The 17,532-nt window shown below is 45.3% G+C and overlaps 2 protein-coding genes across 3 annotated transcripts; one reads left to right on the top strand and one right to left on the bottom strand.

Moving 5' to 3' along the window:
* Positions 1–612: 612 nt before the first annotated feature.
* On the top strand, positions 613–8,705 carry LOC135912850 (transcription factor Adf-1-like). The gene is made up of 3 exons (XM_065445408.2): positions 613–799; positions 1,035–1,215; positions 6,590–8,705. Exons 1-3 carry the CDS (start codon positions 646–648, stop codon positions 7,152–7,154), a joined length of 900 nt encoding a protein of 299 aa, XP_065301480.1. The 5' UTR covers positions 613–645; the 3' UTR covers positions 7,155–8,705.
* Positions 6,796–14,805, bottom strand: LOC135912849 (uncharacterized). Of its 2 annotated transcripts, none has more exons than XM_065445407.2 (7): positions 14,259–14,805; positions 12,856–13,019; positions 12,108–12,237; positions 10,672–10,815; positions 9,906–10,216; positions 8,799–9,223; positions 6,796–6,927 (listed from the first exon to the last, which is right to left on the bottom strand). In XM_065445407.2, exons 1-6 carry the CDS (start codon positions 14,415–14,417, stop codon positions 8,800–8,802), a joined length of 1,332 nt encoding a protein of 443 aa, XP_065301479.1. In that variant the 5' UTR covers positions 14,418–14,805; the 3' UTR covers positions 6,796–6,927; position 8,799. The 2 variants fall into 2 exon arrangements, with proteins under 2 accessions (XP_065301479.1, XP_070392150.1); XM_070536049.1 differs by lacking the exon at positions 14,259–14,805 and adding an exon at positions 13,706–13,818.
* Between the last annotated feature and the right edge of the window lie 2,727 nt (positions 14,806–17,532).

The following is a 17,532-nucleotide window of genomic DNA, read 5'->3' as shown; positions in this document are numbered from 1 at the left end:
TTCGTATAGCTTCCCACGCGTTGTTCTTCCGCTCCGTGTCGCGGTAGTCCATGCGTTTCACATCGTATACACATGGAAGGTTGCAAATCGCTTCAAGCAGGCGTCCTCACTCGCGCTGTCGTCCCACACGTATGTTGAAAAAACCACAGCCGCACTGTCAGTACGCGCACCGCAGGCCGCCATTCTGCCTTCTGCTCGCTGCCGCTGCAGCGCGCAGTGCATTCTGGTCTAGCGGCAGCCGCGTGAAATAGAACACGCTCTATGTCCGCGCCGGCGGCGTTGTGCTCGCCAAGCGCGCCTAATTTAAGGCCCAACCACACGCGGTGAATCGTGCGCGCCTGGCTGCGCGTCACGCGTCTGCGAGGCCGTACGCGCCTGTCCTACGCGTCTAGAGAGGGCAGACGCGCAGGAAACGCGCGCGTCAAGGAGGTCTTGATCTTGGGCGTCATTTTGAGCGTACGCGACGCGTACGCGACGGAAGTGGCAGCTTGTGCACCGACGTCACGTGGCCTGCTTGTACACTTCCGGAGGTTTGGAAAAACCACGACGGGGAAAAACAGGTTGTTTAAGTTTCGGAATCGTACCGAGGTGCCGGGAGTCGCTGCTGGTTTCGCTGTGGTTTCGCGTCGCTGGAACACAGGTGCTATGGACACGATAAACAACGAAGCGCTGATCGTCTGCGTTGAGGCTCGGCCTGCGCTTTGGCAGGCCAAACACAAGCACCACAAAAACAAGCACATGACGAGGTGCTTGTGGAGCGAGGTGTCGAAGATCGTCATGCCCGACGTTGCCGTGACAGGTAAGTGCTCGGTGTTTTATACGGGCGTCATGCGGGAGCAGTTTTAATCGCGATCGAGCCCGATCGGGATCGCATTTTGTGATCATGATTGCCTGTACTGCGCAATCTGCGTATAGCTGATCGCGATCCAGAAATTCGATCGCACTCGATCGCGATCGAAAGCCTGCGTGGAACCGGTATATGCTTCCTCTCTTAGCCGACTCTCCAGTGTATGAAACGCGTTTCATCTGTGCAGATGAGATCATCACAGCGCTACAGAAGAGGTGGAAATCTTTGCGAGATAAATTTCGACGGGTATTGAAGACGCTTCAGGAAGAGAAGAAGAGCGGCGCCGGGGCAGACGATGTTCAGGACGACGTCGCCTGGCCGTTCTTCGACCAGTTGATGTTCCTGCGCGATACGATGGAGTATAGACCGTAAGTGATTTTAATGTTTCCATCTTAAACGGTGCGTTAAAAATTGGGACACGCCATGCTAGTGCTTTCCTTTACCACGTCAACCGGCGATGCCGTATGTCTATATTGTAGCTGGTAACGTGCCGCGTCTGTGGGAACTCAAAATCGCGCTTACACGAGCAAATCGACGCGTAGCATGCACTATAGTCAGCTTTGTCTCATTGGCGATAAAAAGTTTGTGCGGCATCGCTACTCCGATTGTCGCATGCCTCGTTAAATGTGATCCTATCAGGGGACACATGCAGTACAAAGATATATCTTTGTTTATTTATTTATTTATTTAGGTACCAATGAAGCCAGTTTAACTTTGCAGTAGGGAGCAGAAAAATCAGAAATACAGGTACAAAATAACTGAAGTAGCATATAAAAACCTAGCATAATAAAGCACAAGACAGAAGTGCAGAAAATATCACATACAAACTAGCAGGTCAAATAAAAATAAAAGGACTTGCCTGATGCACACACAAAAAGAAAACGTTGGCAATAGTCACCACATACCACAAGATGCATGTGTAGTGTTATATACAAGTGGTTTCCTTTGATTCTATACACTGACCATAGAATGCTGTGTGCAAGTCAATAGGCAGTATTTATCTGAGTATTGAATATTGTTATACTCACGTTTGTTCACTGCAATGAACAGCTTTCATTTTGCTTTTTTTTTTTGCTTGCCAGCTGTGTGCAAATCAGTGCTCCATCACAAACCCTCAAATTTTACCTAATTCACTCAAGGATTCATTCATAGCTCTCATGCTGTAGGAATAATAAATTCACCGATGTATTGACAGCATTGTCAGCTGTGTAATTGATAATACTGGTTTTTGTGTCTGTTCAGCACTGTCTTTACCTAATTATCACCTGGGATTATTCTGTGGATCCCAAGTGCTGTGGTCATTGCTTTAAGCAAAGCTTTCACAATGTTTGTGGAGAGCGTTGTTCCTCCTTAGAAAACATTTGCAAGGAAAGGCTAGATGATCCAGTTAGCCACATTGTCACTGTGGGAAAAAAATGATTGCTGGAATTTTATGTGCCAACACCACAATCTGATTACATTGTTACATCCGGCATTTGTACTGTGTCCTGTACTGGTCACTCGTGCAGTACTGTAGCCAGCAGTCAGCTGGGATGGCAATGGTTCAACGACTGACTACCTTAATTTTAGTATGAGGCATTCAGTAAGAGCTATTTGCCAAGACAGCAGCAACAGGGATGGGAAAGTTTAAAGAAGAGGCAAAGAAGTCATTGCTTTAAGAAACTTTCTGGAGGGGTACACTACACGGAAATAGCATCAGACTGTTTAGCAAAGTATGTCTTAATAACCACAATATACCCGGACAACTCACAACGACCTGCCAAGCTGTACAACGTCTACAATCCACCAAAATCCATGTACAACCTTAGTCAGATCTTCAAGCACGCTAAAAAAGATGAGAAGACACATGATATTTTCATCATGGGAGATTTCAATGCGCCCAACACATCATGGGGATACAAGGCAAACACGAAAACGGGCAGGTTGCTGGAAGACAACATAAACAAATTTCAGTACACAGTTCTCAACACTCCGGGGGTAACAACTCGCACAGGGGCGCAAAATCAAGTCCCTACTACACCAGACCTCGCGTTGCACAGAGGTGAATATGCTACGAGCTGGGAGAACACCCATGAAAACCTAACTAGCGACCACGACATAATAAACATCATTATACACATGACGCCTCGAAAGCGCCGCACTACAGTCACCTTCACAAATTGGGACAAATTCCGGAAACTGAGGCAGAATAACACTGACACAGGGCTTGACTTGGACATGTGGGCTAAAGGCCTCATAGAAACTAAGACAGCAGTTACAGACACGCACACGACTTCAGCGCCGGCAGACCGGCCCGACCCGCACCTCACATGCGTCTGGAAAAAACGCAAAAAACTATTGAGAGTCTTATCCCAGCAACCGCATAACGATCAGCTTCATGGAAAGGTAGATGATATAACTATTCAAGCGATCAATCATGCCCGAACACTCGAACAGACAGAATGGAACCAAATTTGCGATAGCATCCATAATACGTTAGACAAAAAACACACGTGGCATCTTTTGCGTGCCCTGCTCGGCACAAAGAAACAAGTGATCCCTAACATAGAGAAAAACGCCAGTACACAAGGTATAAACAAAACATTTGATGAACTTCGGACCCTTTACATACCTGCGGCACATCAGTCACTGTACACAGACTATACGGGCCCCCCAAACGACAACATCGGTGCCGACTTCACTATGGCAGAACTAAACATAGCATTGTTGCAAAACAACAGGGCGACGGCGCCGGGTCCTGACGGCATCACATATACTCTTCTGCGTAATCTGCCCGACGAAGATAAAGAAACGCTTCTCTCGCACATAAATGAGCATTGGAACACGGGCACCCTCCCAGACGAATGGAAAACATCACACATTACCATGATCCCAAAACCAGGAAAAAAGCCACGCTTTGCAACCTCAGACCCATATCCTTAATATCATGAAAACAATGGAACGGCTTGCACTGAACAGACTAGAAGAACATTTGGATAACACGAAACATTTTCCGCACCAGCTCATAGGCTATCGCAAGAACATTTCTACACAGGACTTATTTCTTATACTTCAGAACACGCTTCTGCAGCCAAAGACAGCACAGACCCAAGCCCTTCTGGCAATAGATATAAAAAAAGGCATTCGATAATGTCACACATGATCATGTATTCAAATCGGTTCACAACAGTAGATACGGCGCCAACATGTATAATTACATACGCAGTTTCCTCAAAGGCAAGACAGCACACTTCAAGGCAGTGCAGTCTCTTTCCTCCCCCATGAATATTTCCCGTAAAACACCTCAAGGATCGATTATATCTCCCACCCTCTTTAATCTTTGCATGACAGCGCTATCAAGGCAGCTATCTACAACCCCTAATCTTCACCACACTTTCTACGCCGGCGATATTGCCCTATGGTGCGAAACCGGATCTCCAGGGAACGTCGAAACGACCCTCCAGAAAGGCGCCGAGACCATATTTAACCACTTACATAAAGCCGGACTCGAACCTTCAGCAGAAAAGTCGGAACTTCTCCTCATGAATCGAACACATTACCAAAAGAAAACAAACGCCCTGATACAACTCACCTTATTAGGCAAGCAGATACCAAAGGTTACATCGTGCCGAATACTCGGATTTATCATAAATCACAACAACAATGCTAATTCTAATGTTATACAATATCAAAAAGACTGCCGAAATCTCACGCGCCTAATGCGAAGGATCATTAGCAAAAAACACGGACTGAGAGAAGAACAAGCAACACAGCTCGTGACTGCGCTCGCGTATAGTAGGCTTCTGTACACCGCCCCATTCCTAACACTGACACAAACACAAACTCGAAAACTCGAATCTTCACTCAACACCCTTCACAAGGCCGCCCTGGGCCTACCGATATACACCTCAAATGATCGCCTTCAACTAACGGGCCTCTTTCACACTTTCGCAGAACTAACACAACAGCACCGAGACAGACAAGTAGTGCAATTGTCTTGTACGGAGCAAGGATGCGAAATCTTGAAACGAGCAGGGATCGCCCCTATCCAGTTAACACCAGTTAACCAAAGCCCTCCGCTACCACGCAACATTGCATTTACAAACATACCAAAAAAATATGACGCCACACCTACATGACGGTCGACGTCAAGCGCAAGCAAAACATCACCATATAGACAGGAAATGCATCACGATATACACGGACGCCGCACGCTCTGACATGGGGTCATACGCGTATGCAATATATACACCTGGACAGACAGCACCGATCATCCAAACAGCTGGGCCATTTTCCAACCCTCCCAACATAGCCACTCTGGAGACTCAAGCGATAATATATGCCATACAAGAAGCCTTTCTACTCACTCAGCACCACTCCAGTAACATCAACCTTTATACCGACTCCAGCAAAGCCATTCGCAACATACAACACCGACTGTTGGAAACACACCTACATGACATCTTAACAGAATCCTGTAACCGCAAACCGAACATTACAATCACCCTGCGTTGGGTGCCTGGTCATGCTGGGATAGAGGGAAATGAGTTGGTTCATCAACGTGCCCGCGCAATTAACATCCGGGCGCCCTCGATTCCCTGGCCAAATCCAACGACAGTGGAAGACGCTGCCACGTACAAAGCGCAAATAACTGAACACTACAAGAACATCAAGAAAAACCGCACTATTTTGCCCCAACCTCACTCAACACGGAACAAGCACATGTCCTTCGTAAAGTTCAAACGAACACTCTTCTCACGCCACTAATGCTCTACAACTTCGGTTGGCGTAGCACAGCTCACTGCCCCAACTGTCCGGAGATAAGGGCAGGTGCAGAACACATTCTGTACTCATGTAACACTGCCATTACCTCTCCTCATTTTCCTTACCCTTCCCCTCTTTCCTGGAGTGCTTGGCTTCACTCGGACTCGGAGGATAAACAACTAGCCTTGGCGGAGCAGGCGCTCTACTTTACTGGGCCTTAGTGTTGGCCTCAAATAAAGTTTTTTTCATTCCTTCCTTCTGGAGGGGTTTGCTCACTAAAATCAGCTTCACTGTGCCCCAAAAAAACCCTCTACAAGGCAGATGGCAAGATGACAAACATGATTATACATAACTTCCTAAATACGAACAATGAATGCACTGACTGCTACATACAAAGCTTCACACTGTTTAGATCTGCATTCAATTAAGAAAAATAGTTTAGTTTGACATGAAGTTTAAAAAAAGATGAAAGGAAAACAAAGTTACAAAGCGAGAACGTTTCAAGCAAAAAATGTAAGCAGGAAAAAGCATTATGTTAAAGCAAGACATAACAATACTAATACTCTATGTTTAGAAAGTACAAGCGTAGGTCTTTCATTGCGACATTTATTAAATGGTTGTACTGATTAAGTGTAGTGGGATGCTTGATGTTAATTATTTCGAAACTGATACATTCCAGATATCATGCACTGTTTCGAGTACAAGGTATCATTAGGCATTAGGCACGCACACATCACAATAAGTGCTTAAATGCATCTGAAGCAACAATAAAATACAAAAGCTACACTTCAGTGCATGCAAAAGATGTTCATTCTGGTTGTGTATGCAAGCCACTTTTGTCCCTACAATACTGACTCAGAGTTTGGGCATTGCTCTCTAATAAAATGATACCTTAAAACAAATGTGCATGAACTTGAGCCATTGCATATTTTTGCCTTTAGACCTGCACATTATTTACACATTCAGAATATGTGCAAACGTTATTACGCTCACATGCAGGACGTCTGGCAACGTTCCACCAGTGCCCCCTTCAAATGAGGAGGAAAATGCTGCGGACATCCTAACGAAGATGTGCCAGTTTTCCAATCTGGCAACGCTTCAAGCGCCGCCACTGTCAGGTGAAGAATCACAAGCGGAAGCAGCGACACTGTCTACGGCGTCTGAGTCTGCAGAATCACAGGAGATTTTGGAACAACTTGATTCACCGCTGCTTGAAGAAGTGCTGTACATTCCAGAGGCTTCCGAAGCACACCACAGCAGGCCGCAATCACAAGCGTCGCTGGCTTCAGCAGGCAGTCTTCAGCAGGCAGAGCTAGGGACGTTGGGAAGTGTTGCATCTGAAGCGACAACATCAAGAAGGGGGAAAAGGAAAAGGAAAGATGAGGGTGAATTAATATTACAGGAATTAGGCAATGTAACAACTGCAATGAGCACATGCAAACCACCGGATCACCTTGATGGTTTTTCGGTGTATCTGCTGCAAGAAATGAGAAAGGTCAGTGAGGACAAGCTGCTTGACCTGACAATTGAAATAATGCAACTGGTAAAGAAATACAGGAATTAGTTTTTTTTAATGTATTCCTTTTGTGTATAAAATCCAAGAGTCAATGAAAGACAGGAAATCATTGAGGAATTTAATTGCTTAAATTGAGATGTAGAAATAAGGAGGAAAAGGGGAATGAAAGTTGATGAGAAGATTACTTCCGATTGGTGGGAGACAAACCCACAACCTTCGCATTATGCTTGCGTTGCTCTACCAATGGTGCTGCTCCAATGTCTTTCTTGAGCAGATATTTGCATGTACTAGATCTCGCCCTGGCAGTGCTAGCCAGCGCTACTCATACAAGAACACTCCCAGGGCCTTATCTGGTACACATAAACACCCTAGGAAATCGATGGAGGTATAGCCTCCTCTGTAGCTCAATTGGTTTTGAGTTTAGCTTCCACCAGTGGCAAGTTATCTTTTTGTCCACTTTCATTTCCCTTCTCCTTCCAACGTTGACATTACAAATTAAATAACAGTTATTTTCCTCTATGCTTTACCATGTTTCCTTGTCTGTTGGTTTCATATCAAAGCTCCTCCGTTCTTTTTGTTCATTTTATATTGTGTTGTATCTGCATCTTCATGCTAATTATTCAAGAACTTCATAGTGTTGATAGCACTGGCATGCAACTAAAAGTCTGTTGTTGCAAGACAAGTGTTTATCTCTTTGATGTGCCCATACTCATTGAACCTGTCTAGCAGCAAAGCACCTTTTGAGTTCACCACCTGTGCATGCCCGAGTTTGTTCATGCATCTATGGGGGTGCCTGTACAAGCCTGTAAAGAAGAAGGAATGTAATGAACCTTTAACCAGTCCCAATTGGAAATTTATATGCTGCAAGTTGTGAAGTGTTCTCTCGAGGAAATTCTAACAACGCAAGCATTTTTCAATTTCTTTTATTGTTGGAGGAGATAGCACAAAGTGAAATGTTTTTCCACTGCCGAGCGAGGCTCACTGCCAACATAGACAGCCTCCTATTTTGCCACTACTAGCATCCACAAGCCCTGCATCCCTTTTTTTTTTACATGACTCACTTCCAGAGTTGGTTTTCTATGTTCTGCACTGGATGTTTCGCCAAAGTTGTTTACAGTAATCAGTGATATTGATGGCAGTGCACAAATGAAGCGTTTGTATGTATAACCCTTCTCTGGCAGGAAGCAGGGCTACCTGAGAGAAGCCGTGAACAGCATGCAAGCTGTAAATGTTTTAAAGCTTAATTAAAATGTTAGAAAAATCTGCTGCTGTTGTGCTGTGCAGCAGTTTAATACTTTGAAGACACAATCTTAAACATGCGACTTACACACCATCGCTTGTCTGTTTACGATGCTGAAACTGGGTGTGGGAGTACTTAAATAATATCATGTACCAGTTTGTTAATGTACAGTTTCTACGTATGCTGCAATTGATGTTTTTGTTTGAATTTTGTTCCTACAGTTTAACCCATTTTACATTGTAATTGTGCATTTATTGTTTGTATTTACCTGTTTGAATGTTAGTCTTTCATAAGCTAAATAAATTATTGTTTTCCACCAAATACTGAAGCAATGTTTCGGCATTAAAACACATAGTAACAATTTGTATAGGAAAAGTATGAGTGCTGCTGCTGGTATAGTAGTGAAAGAAGTAAACGTATATATGCTCGCCATTGTTGCTTGCATGACTTACATTACTGGAGCGGAAGTAGCCGTTGGTCATGGAGCTGCTTCACGGCTGCTTCCTTTGACACACCAGGTTGGTGCCACTGCCAGGGGACCTCACCAGCGCTGCTGCAGAAGTATGCCATAAGAAGATTCCTGGCATCTGCAGCCTTAGCTTCAAAGTTTCTGGCACGTGTCGTACGCAGTGAAAAGTAGCTCTGCTCTGAGCCATCCCTTGGCATGCCTTGCCGCCAGTGCCCCGGCACAACATTCCCAAAACTGTCCTCCCTGTCTGTAAAATGATGCACATCAGCATTCAGGATGGTCAGGAAGTTGTGCAGGATGCATGCTGCTTTGATGACAAAGTCAACGTTCTCAGGCTTCAAAGGGATGGTTCGGAGGAGTATGCGCCACCGGGCTGCCGTGATCCCGAAGGCATTTTCCACGCACCTCCTGGAAAAAAAATTGGGAAATTTATTTAGAGTGATGCAATGCAATGCCTTCCTTTAAACAAGAAAAAGTGCAGAAGGGTTGGAAGCTCTTGCTGGTGCATGCCTTGGGACAGCATAATACCTTGGGATAGGATGAAAAAGATAAGACAATGCGAATGCTAGTTCCTGTGTAGTCATCTCCAATTTTTTCTTTTTCCCTGTTCCCAAGCATTCGAGAAAAGTAATAGATGTGAAGCGTGAAAGGTAAACTAACAACGAATCGTTATTCCAAAAGCTGTCACACTGAGCACCAGCTATTAATGAGCCATGAATTATTCGTTAAGGATTCCTTTTATGAGGATACCGCCACTGTGCATTACAGCTGTGTACCGAGACAACACCAGCTTCTATGTGCAATTTTCTGGATACACAGCTGTATTTGTGGACCCATTGCATGTTATACAACAAGACACTTAATAGTGAAATGATCTGATTGTGCAAACTCGTCACACAAAGTTCAATAAACACTTCTTGAGCAATTGTAATAAGAGATGTGTACTTTTTATAGGTTTTCAGTACCAATTTTCACAGATGGAAGTGGCTAATTTATGGTGAACTTGACATATTTTTTTATCCATTTATCTTTTATTTTAGAATTGAACAACGCTGAGTGCAAATCCTTTACCATCTCAGTTTTATCATACCGTGCTCGGCTCAGTCGATAGTTGAACACTCTTCGTGCATCATTGAGCTGTTTTGCCGGAAACGGGCGCATAAAATTGGTGCGCAGCTGGAATGCCTCATCCCCAATGAAAGTGAAAGGCGCAATGGTGCCCGTTGTTCCTGGCAGTCGAGCACATGTAGGCACAGGGAGGCGGTCTTGGAGGAGGGCTCTTCCAAAGGTGGAGTTCTGGAAGATACCGCCATCACTGTGGCGGCCTTCTGCTCCAACATCTATCAGTATGTACTTGTAGTTGCTGTCGACAACAGCCATAAGTACAACTGAAAAGGTGCCCTGAAAATTGGCGTTCAAGAATTACACCAGAGGCACAAGTACGCCTATCATAATGCAAGGGTGACAGGTAGCTAATAAGCAAAGTGAAAGAGTACATTTATAACTATTAGGTGCATCCACTACATTGGTTTACACACAAAGGTTACATGCGATGAGGATAACTGAGGGGCAGCAGTTGTATTGCAGCCTCGCAAGCTCTTGCGACATGCATTTTGTGTACTGAAACCAAATTGTAGAGTTGGCAAATACAAAAGTGCCTGCATTTGTTTGTATAGATATGTAAAACAGCAACACAATGTGTGTGGTACTGCTTGGATAAATGCAAGCTTTCAATAAAGAAAACTGAATGAAAGCATTAAAATTAGCATCAAGTAGTTGGCAGCAACTGTAAATCCAATCACACTAGCATAATTATTTCAGTGGTGTTCGCACACCTTATACATGCATAAATATACCTTGTAGTTGTAGTACAAGCTGCCAGAATTCCGAGGAGCAACTATGGCAACATGCTTTCCATCAACTGCTCCCAAGCAGTTTGGGAACTGCCACTGTGCGGTGAACCCATCGGCAATCTGTGCCCATTCAGACATGCTTGGTGCCTGGAAATACCCCAAACAACAAGTACTGCTCCTGTGATTTCATAATACAAATGGTCAAAAGGAACAGTGGAAATTCAGTTGTGATTGTGCAATTGTGCAATGTGTGTGATTTGTCTCTTTTAGCTACTCCAAGTTTGTAAAAAGTAGAGCAATATAATTCACAATGAAGTAATTGCTATCATTGGAGTGTCAAGACTGGCTGCCTCTGGATAATGAGTAATTTGTAGAGGTTGGCGAACATTCGAAGTTTCAGATATGATAGAAATTACGCAGTAGCTATACGTATTTGAAAATTAACTATTCAGTGTGTATTTTGAAGCATCGAAACTCGATAAATATTTCGCAAGAGTACCACGGGAGGACACCTCCTAACGCCGACTGGTATCTGCGCGGCAAGAATTACTGTTCATGACCGGAGTTACCCTGCCACCTTCGTTATCCTCAGACAGTGCTCACGAGACGTCATTCATGGCATGGACTTCCTGAACCAACACGGTGCAATCATCGTTACTGTTCTTCGTCTGCTAAACAAAGTGTTGTGTAGCAAATTATCAAAATTGAAACAACAGTTTTCGAAGCAATGCAGAAACAAATTGGTTAATGCAGGCTTTGTTTTTGGTTTTGCAGCTGAAGCCTACTTGACAACCTGTGATTTTTGCTTGTAGACTGTCATTTATACTTTTTTGGCAGCATAGTTATGCATCAGTTCTATCTTTTACACTACAATAAGCGATGTTTTTTGGAAAGGGCCCTATTACACATGTCTACAGCACACAAGCCCTCCAGCAGCTTCTTTTTTCCACAACTTCCGATATTTTTTACGCAACAATTTATTCGGTGCTTATGCAAAGCCAGTTATACTGCAGCCATTCATTCTTAGAAATCTTATTTCCAACCAGGCCCTAAAATTTTCAGACTATTTGTGCAGTTTCTTTAATGACAATCGTTCTTGAAATTGAACCTAATTAACCCTGGTAGCCGTCTATTCTTTCACTAGTCAGTAGGAGTATGGCCCCTAGTAATATCAAAACAAATATTGCTGTTGTAAATATATGAGTCTCCATTTGACTAATCAATATTCGATTCGCATCCAACAAAGTTAATATTCACCTACCTCTAAAAATTTGTGCATGTAATATGCATAATTAAGGGTGAAGATTACATTTTTTTTATGTTGTCATCAGAACAAAGTAGAAACTTGTGAAGACTGATGAAATAAGGGCCAAGTTCACATGCACAGCAGTACCTTAACATGTGTGCCAGCAATGTCCCTCATAGCTGTGTGACATTACCTTCATGTAGTGGTCTTTCAACCTTGCCCAGATTGCTCGACAGGCCACATGAATGCAGAGTCTAGCCGTCTCAATCCCCACACGGTAAGCCAGGGCAACATCTTTTATGTCCTGCCCGGATGCCAAGTAGCTGGAATGCAAATTGGAAAGAAATTAGTACCGATTTCTCAGTTGTTTGCACATTAGGATGACATGACTTTTCTTGACAATGATTTTCATGATTATGGGGGCACTCTTTGAGTGACATACGATCAAATTTAATTTGTGCAGGTTAACATCCACCTGCATGTTTTACAAGTTGTGCAAGGTCAAAAGCATTGAGGTAGCTTTTGTGTGATGCCATTTGATGGCAAAGTTTTACAATTCAGTTAGCTCACAACTGCTACACTGGTGATGCACTAAGTGCGCACTTTTAATCGCTGTGATATATATATATATATATATATATATATATATATATATATATATATATATATATATATATATATATATATATATATATATATATATACACATTTTAAGTGTTTCTTTTTTCACACGTATTGTCAGTTGCTTCGTTCTTTATTTTGTCTTGCTTCAATGTTTTGCGACCTGTCCCTGCTTTGGCTGCCAAAAGGCAGCTGGTAATATTATGTAAATAAATAAATCATACATTAAATGATAGAAATGATGTTTACTCTTTAGGCCGCACATTCTGTATTCCTTCAATCGCATATTATTTTCGCAGGGGCAACTAGCCTCCACAAACCTCAATGCTATAGCAAGCCGTTCACCAGGCTCCAGGGGTTCTCGTATGTGGTGCTGCCGTGTGAGGTCGTCTGCTACAAAGGCCAAGAGCTTGTCGAAGAGCAGCGGCGTCATGCGGAAAAACTTATAGAAAAATTCATGGTCTCCCTGACGCATCCGTTGCATCTGTAAAAAAAGGTGCATTATTACCTGACAGAAGGCCCGTGCCCTAGCCACATACCCGCACAAGTATCAGGAGCTGTACACTTTTAACTGACACACATGGATAGCCACTAGCCATGATTAACTTCACCCCCTGCATTGTTTATATGCTCGAATACAAACAGTGTGTCGGCAAACAGGACAACAAGTGAATGTTAGATTAAACAAGAATTGTGCGGCCACTGCAAAGAAACTTCCGAAAGCAGTGGCATAGCACTTTAACCTGCCAGGTCACAATTTAACTACATTACACTTCATATTCTACAGTCACACTTCCGAGAGGCAGGAAATATAAGAAATCATATCTCATCCACAAGCTTAATATTTAACCAACACGTATAATGTTTCAAAAGGTGCTCTTGAATTCATGTGCTATACTAATGGCACAAATATTACTAGCAGTCCTTAACTTTTTTTTTAGGGGTGCGCAAATACCGAATACTATAGCTTTAGAACCGAATATCCATTCAAATGAAGAAAAAAAAAGAGGGTGGATATCGAATAAAATATCGAATAGCAAAAACTTTATTACAAAACTTAATCCTTACAAATTTTGTACAAGATAGGAGGGTGCTATACAAGCTGTCTATATAGTATGGTCTACTCTTAATGAAGGGAGCTCCAAATTAGGATTCCAGCACTGACTACACCTTAGTTCTAGCATATGGAGGTCTGGAAAATACATTTATTATTAGACTGTCTGTTGAATAGAATTAATTAAGTGCTTCTCCCCCTCTGAAGCTGAAGAATTAGTGAAGGTATGTGCCATTGCATACGCCTACAAGGGTTAGAAAACTGTTGAAGCGGCGTAAAGTATCGTCACCGCGTATCTGTACGATCTGCGCGCATCCGGCGGCTAATCAGCCCGACCTTCACCCATGCTTTCGCGCTTTCCGAAATACGCCATGCTCTTCTCGTTCCCTCTGTTCGCGTACGTTACGTTATCGCTTCCATCTGCGCTGTCAACCTGGACGAACCTTGTACCGACGACGCGGTGCCGTTCTCGAAATAGTGGCGTTCGCGCGCTGTATGCGATCCCCGCATAACTACTTTAACCTTTTCACTTGTGTTTCCTATGCGCGCATTAAAAGATAACACTGGTAAGGAAAGTAACTGCTGTCCTGAGGAAGACAAGACCCCATGTCCTAACGTTGGCTCCTTGTTCTACCACTGTATATAATCGAAAGGAAAGTGGTTACTCACAGCCGTGTAGTAAAGTCCTTCTTCTTTACGCCGTTGAAATACGGGCCGGACCCACCAACGTCGCTGCAGACGCTTTCTGCGCTCCAGCCGCCTTTGCAAAAGCAGCAGCAGCAAAAGCTTCCGTGCAAGAAGCAAAAGCCTTAGTCTCATCTCGTACATCGCGGGTAGAGAACTCTGAAGCTGGCGAAGCAGGCGGATCTCGACAACAACGTCGTGCGGGGTCGCGCGCAGATTGTCAACTGAAGTTGCGGTTTCGCGGGCGAGCAGAAGCTTTCATGCGCTATCGCGCGTGCGGATCGGCAGTGGTGATGTTGATCATTGACGTAGCTTTGCTTATTGTACTATGTGTAGATAAAACGGCGTGCATTTCTCAACTGAAAAACAATGTAGTAGCTCCAACATCGATAAATTAAATAGAAAGGTTAGTCATAATGCAATTGAGGATAAACTTTTCTCAAACCCAAACACAAACGTTTCCGCCGAAGCTGGTCTGTCAGCCCTGTGCTGCGCGCAGTGAGACGCGCACGTGTACGCGTATCGTGTGGCTGGTCGCCCTTCCCTTCGTCACCCGCGTACGCGCTCGCAGACGCGTACGCTTACGCGGACGCGTAGCGAGACGCGTATCCCGTGCTGCGTGTGGTTGGGCCTTAAGCACGCCGGCTACGCCGTGACGCCGGACTGTAGAGTGCGCGCTTTTCACCGACGTCGCTTAACCGCGCTGCGCGTGGCCGCGCGCGCGCGTTACGCCGGACTATATCTTGCCCTTAAGACACCAAGTCGACGAAATGCTGCGCGACGACATCATCCAGCCGTCGAAAAGCCCGTGGGCGTCTCCAGTTGTTTTAGTGAAGAAAAAGGACGGAACCCTACGTTTCTGCGTCGATTATCGTCGATTGAACAAAATCACGAAGAAAGACGTATACCCCCTCCCAAGGATAGACGACGCATTGGATCGGCTCTGCAATGCTAAATACTTCTCATCGATGGACCTCAAGTCTGGCTACTGGCAAATAGAGGTCGACGAAAGGGATCGCGAAAAGACCGCCTTCATCACGCCAGACGGCCTCTACGAGTTCAAGGTTATGCCATTCGGACTGTGTTCGGCACCTGCAACGTTCCAGCGCGTCATGGACACAGTAATAGCAGGACTGAAGTGGCAGACCTGTCTCGTTTACTTGGATGACGTCGTCGTCTTCGCCGGGAATTTCGACGATCACCTCAAGCGGCTTGCGACAGTACTAGAAGCCATCAAGTCGTCAGGGCTTACTCTGAAGCCGGAGAAATGCCGCTTCGCTTACGATGAGCTTCTGTTCCTAGGCCACGTAATCAGCAAATCTGGTGTCCGTCCAGACCCGCAAAAGACAGCTGCAATCGCACAGTTCCCGCAACCCATCAACAAGAAGGCAGTGCGTAGGTTCCTTGGCATGTGTGCCTACTATAGGCGCTTTGTCAAGGACTTTTCACGCATTGCGGAGCCGCTAACACATCTAACGAAACGTGATGTCGAGTTCAAGTGGGAAACACCGCAGGCCGACGCATTTGAAGAACTCAAACGACGCATGCAGTCGCCGCTGGTACTTGCGCACTTCGACGAGTACGCCGATACAGAAATCCATACTGACGCCAGTAGCCTAGGCCTCGGTGCCGTTCTAGTCCAGAGGAGAAACGGAGTCGAACAGGTGATAGCTTACGCTAGCCGGTCGCTGTCAAAAGCGGAAGGCAACTATTCTACGACCGAAAAGGAATGCCTCGCCATCGTTTGGGCTACAGCTAAATTTCGCCCTTATCTTTATGGCAGGCCATTCAAAGTCGTCAGTGACCATCACGCGTTGTGTTGGCTAGCGAATATAAAGGATCCTTCAGGACGACTCGCGCGGTGGAGCCTCAGACTACAAGAATACGACATCACTGTCACCTACAAGTCCGGACGAAAACACTCCGATGCCGATTGCCTATCACGCGCCCCCATTGACCCGCCGCCGCAAGACGACGAGAATGACGACGCCTTCCTCGGAATGATAAGCGCGGAAGACTTCGCTGCACAGCAACGGGCAGACGCGGAGCTAAAAGGCCTCGTCGAATATTTGGAAGGGCACACCGACGTTGTCCCCAGGGCATTTAAGCGCGGATTATCTTCTTTCACGCTTCAAAACAATCTACTCGTGAAGAAGAACTTCTCCCCAGTCCGCGCCAACTACCTTCTTGTTGTCCCGTCAGGACTTCGTCCAGAAGTATTGCACGCCCTACATGACGATCCGACCGCTGGACACCTAGGATTTTCCCGGACACTATCAAGGATACAAGAAAAGTATTATTGGCCGCACCTGACCGCCGACGTCGCCCGTTATGTCAGAACATGCCGAGAATGTCAGCGACGCAAGACACCGCCGACAAGGCCAGCCGGATTACTACATCCAATCGAGCCTCCTTGCCGACCATTCCAGCAGATCGGGATGGACTTGTTGGGACCCTTTCCGACGTCAACAACCGGAAATAAGTGGATCGTCGTGGCCACGGACTACCTCACCCGCTTCGCTGAAACTAAAGCACTGCCGAAAGGTAGCGCAGCCGAAGTGGCGAAATTCTTTGTCGAAAACATCCTGCTGCGACATGGTGCCCCAGAAGTCCTCATCACCGACAGAGGAACGGCCTTTACAGCGGAGCTCACCCAAGCCATTCTGAACTACAGTCAGACAAGGCACAGGAGGACAACGGCCTACCACCCGCAGACGAATGGTCTTACGGAGCGGCTGAATAAGACCCTCGCCGACATGCTAGCGATGTACGTGGACGTCGAACACAAGACGTGGGATGCGGTCCTGCCGTACACTCTAAGCCAAAAAGGACTAAAACGGGTATGTCTGTTAGTCTCTTGGGGGACTAAATGACCTGCCACAGATTTTGAACCAATTTTGGACTAACTGCGGGAGCAAATGCAGCGGCCTAACTGGGGGAGCAACTACTGCAGACTAAAAGTGAGGGCAACTTTTAGACCCTCCCAGTTAGTCCCTAGAGGATCAACGGTTAGTCTGTTAAAGTTAGTCTACAGGAGTAACTGCAGAAGCAACTTTTAGTCCCTCCCAGTTAGTTCCTAGAGGACCAACAGTTAGTCTGTTAAGGTTAGTCCACAGGGAGTAACTGCAGGAGCAACTTTTAGTCCCTCCCAGTTAGTCCCTAGAGGACCAACAGTTAGTTTGTTAAGGTTAGTCCACAGGGAGTAACTGCAGGAGCAACTTTTAGTCCTCCCCAGTTAGTCCCTAGAGGACCAACAGTT

The sequence above is a fragment of the Dermacentor albipictus genome, chromosome 3 (genome assembly GCF_038994185.2).
Source record: "Dermacentor albipictus isolate Rhodes 1998 colony chromosome 3, USDA_Dalb.pri_finalv2, whole genome shotgun sequence".
NCBI classification, from domain to species: Eukaryota; Metazoa; Arthropoda; class Arachnida; order Ixodida; family Ixodidae; genus Dermacentor; species Dermacentor albipictus.
Note: the sequence above shows the minus strand (reverse complement) of the source record. Positions and strands in the feature narration are given on the sequence as shown.

What these genes read in the sequence shown, in the direction of transcription:
- LOC135912850 (XM_065445408.2), top strand. Translation starts at nt 646, where the DNA reads ATGGACACGATAAACAACGAAGCGCTGATCGTCTGCGTTGAGGCTCGG. An exon ending in GCCCGACGTTGCCGTGACAG is followed by an intron (nt 800 to 1,034) that starts GTAAGTGCTCGG and finishes TCATCTGTGCAG; the next exon opens with ATGAGATCATCACAGCGCTA. An exon ending in GATACGATGGAGTATAGACC is followed by an intron (nt 1,216 to 6,589) that starts GTAAGTGATTTT and finishes GCTCACATGCAG; the next exon opens with GACGTCTGGCAACGTTCCAC.
- LOC135912849 (XM_065445407.2), bottom strand. Translation starts at nt 14,417, where the DNA reads ATGTACGAGATGAGACTAAGGCTTTTGCTTCTTGCACGGAAGCTTTTG. An exon ending in AAGGACTTTACTACACGGCT is followed by an intron (nt 13,020 to 14,258) that starts GTGAGTAACCAC and finishes CTTTTTTTACAG; the next exon opens with ATGCAACGGATGCGTCAGGG. An exon ending in TATCGACTGAGCCGAGCACG is followed by an intron (nt 9,224 to 9,905) that starts GTATGATAAAAC and finishes TTTTTTTTCCAG; the next exon opens with GAGGTGCGTGGAAAATGCCT.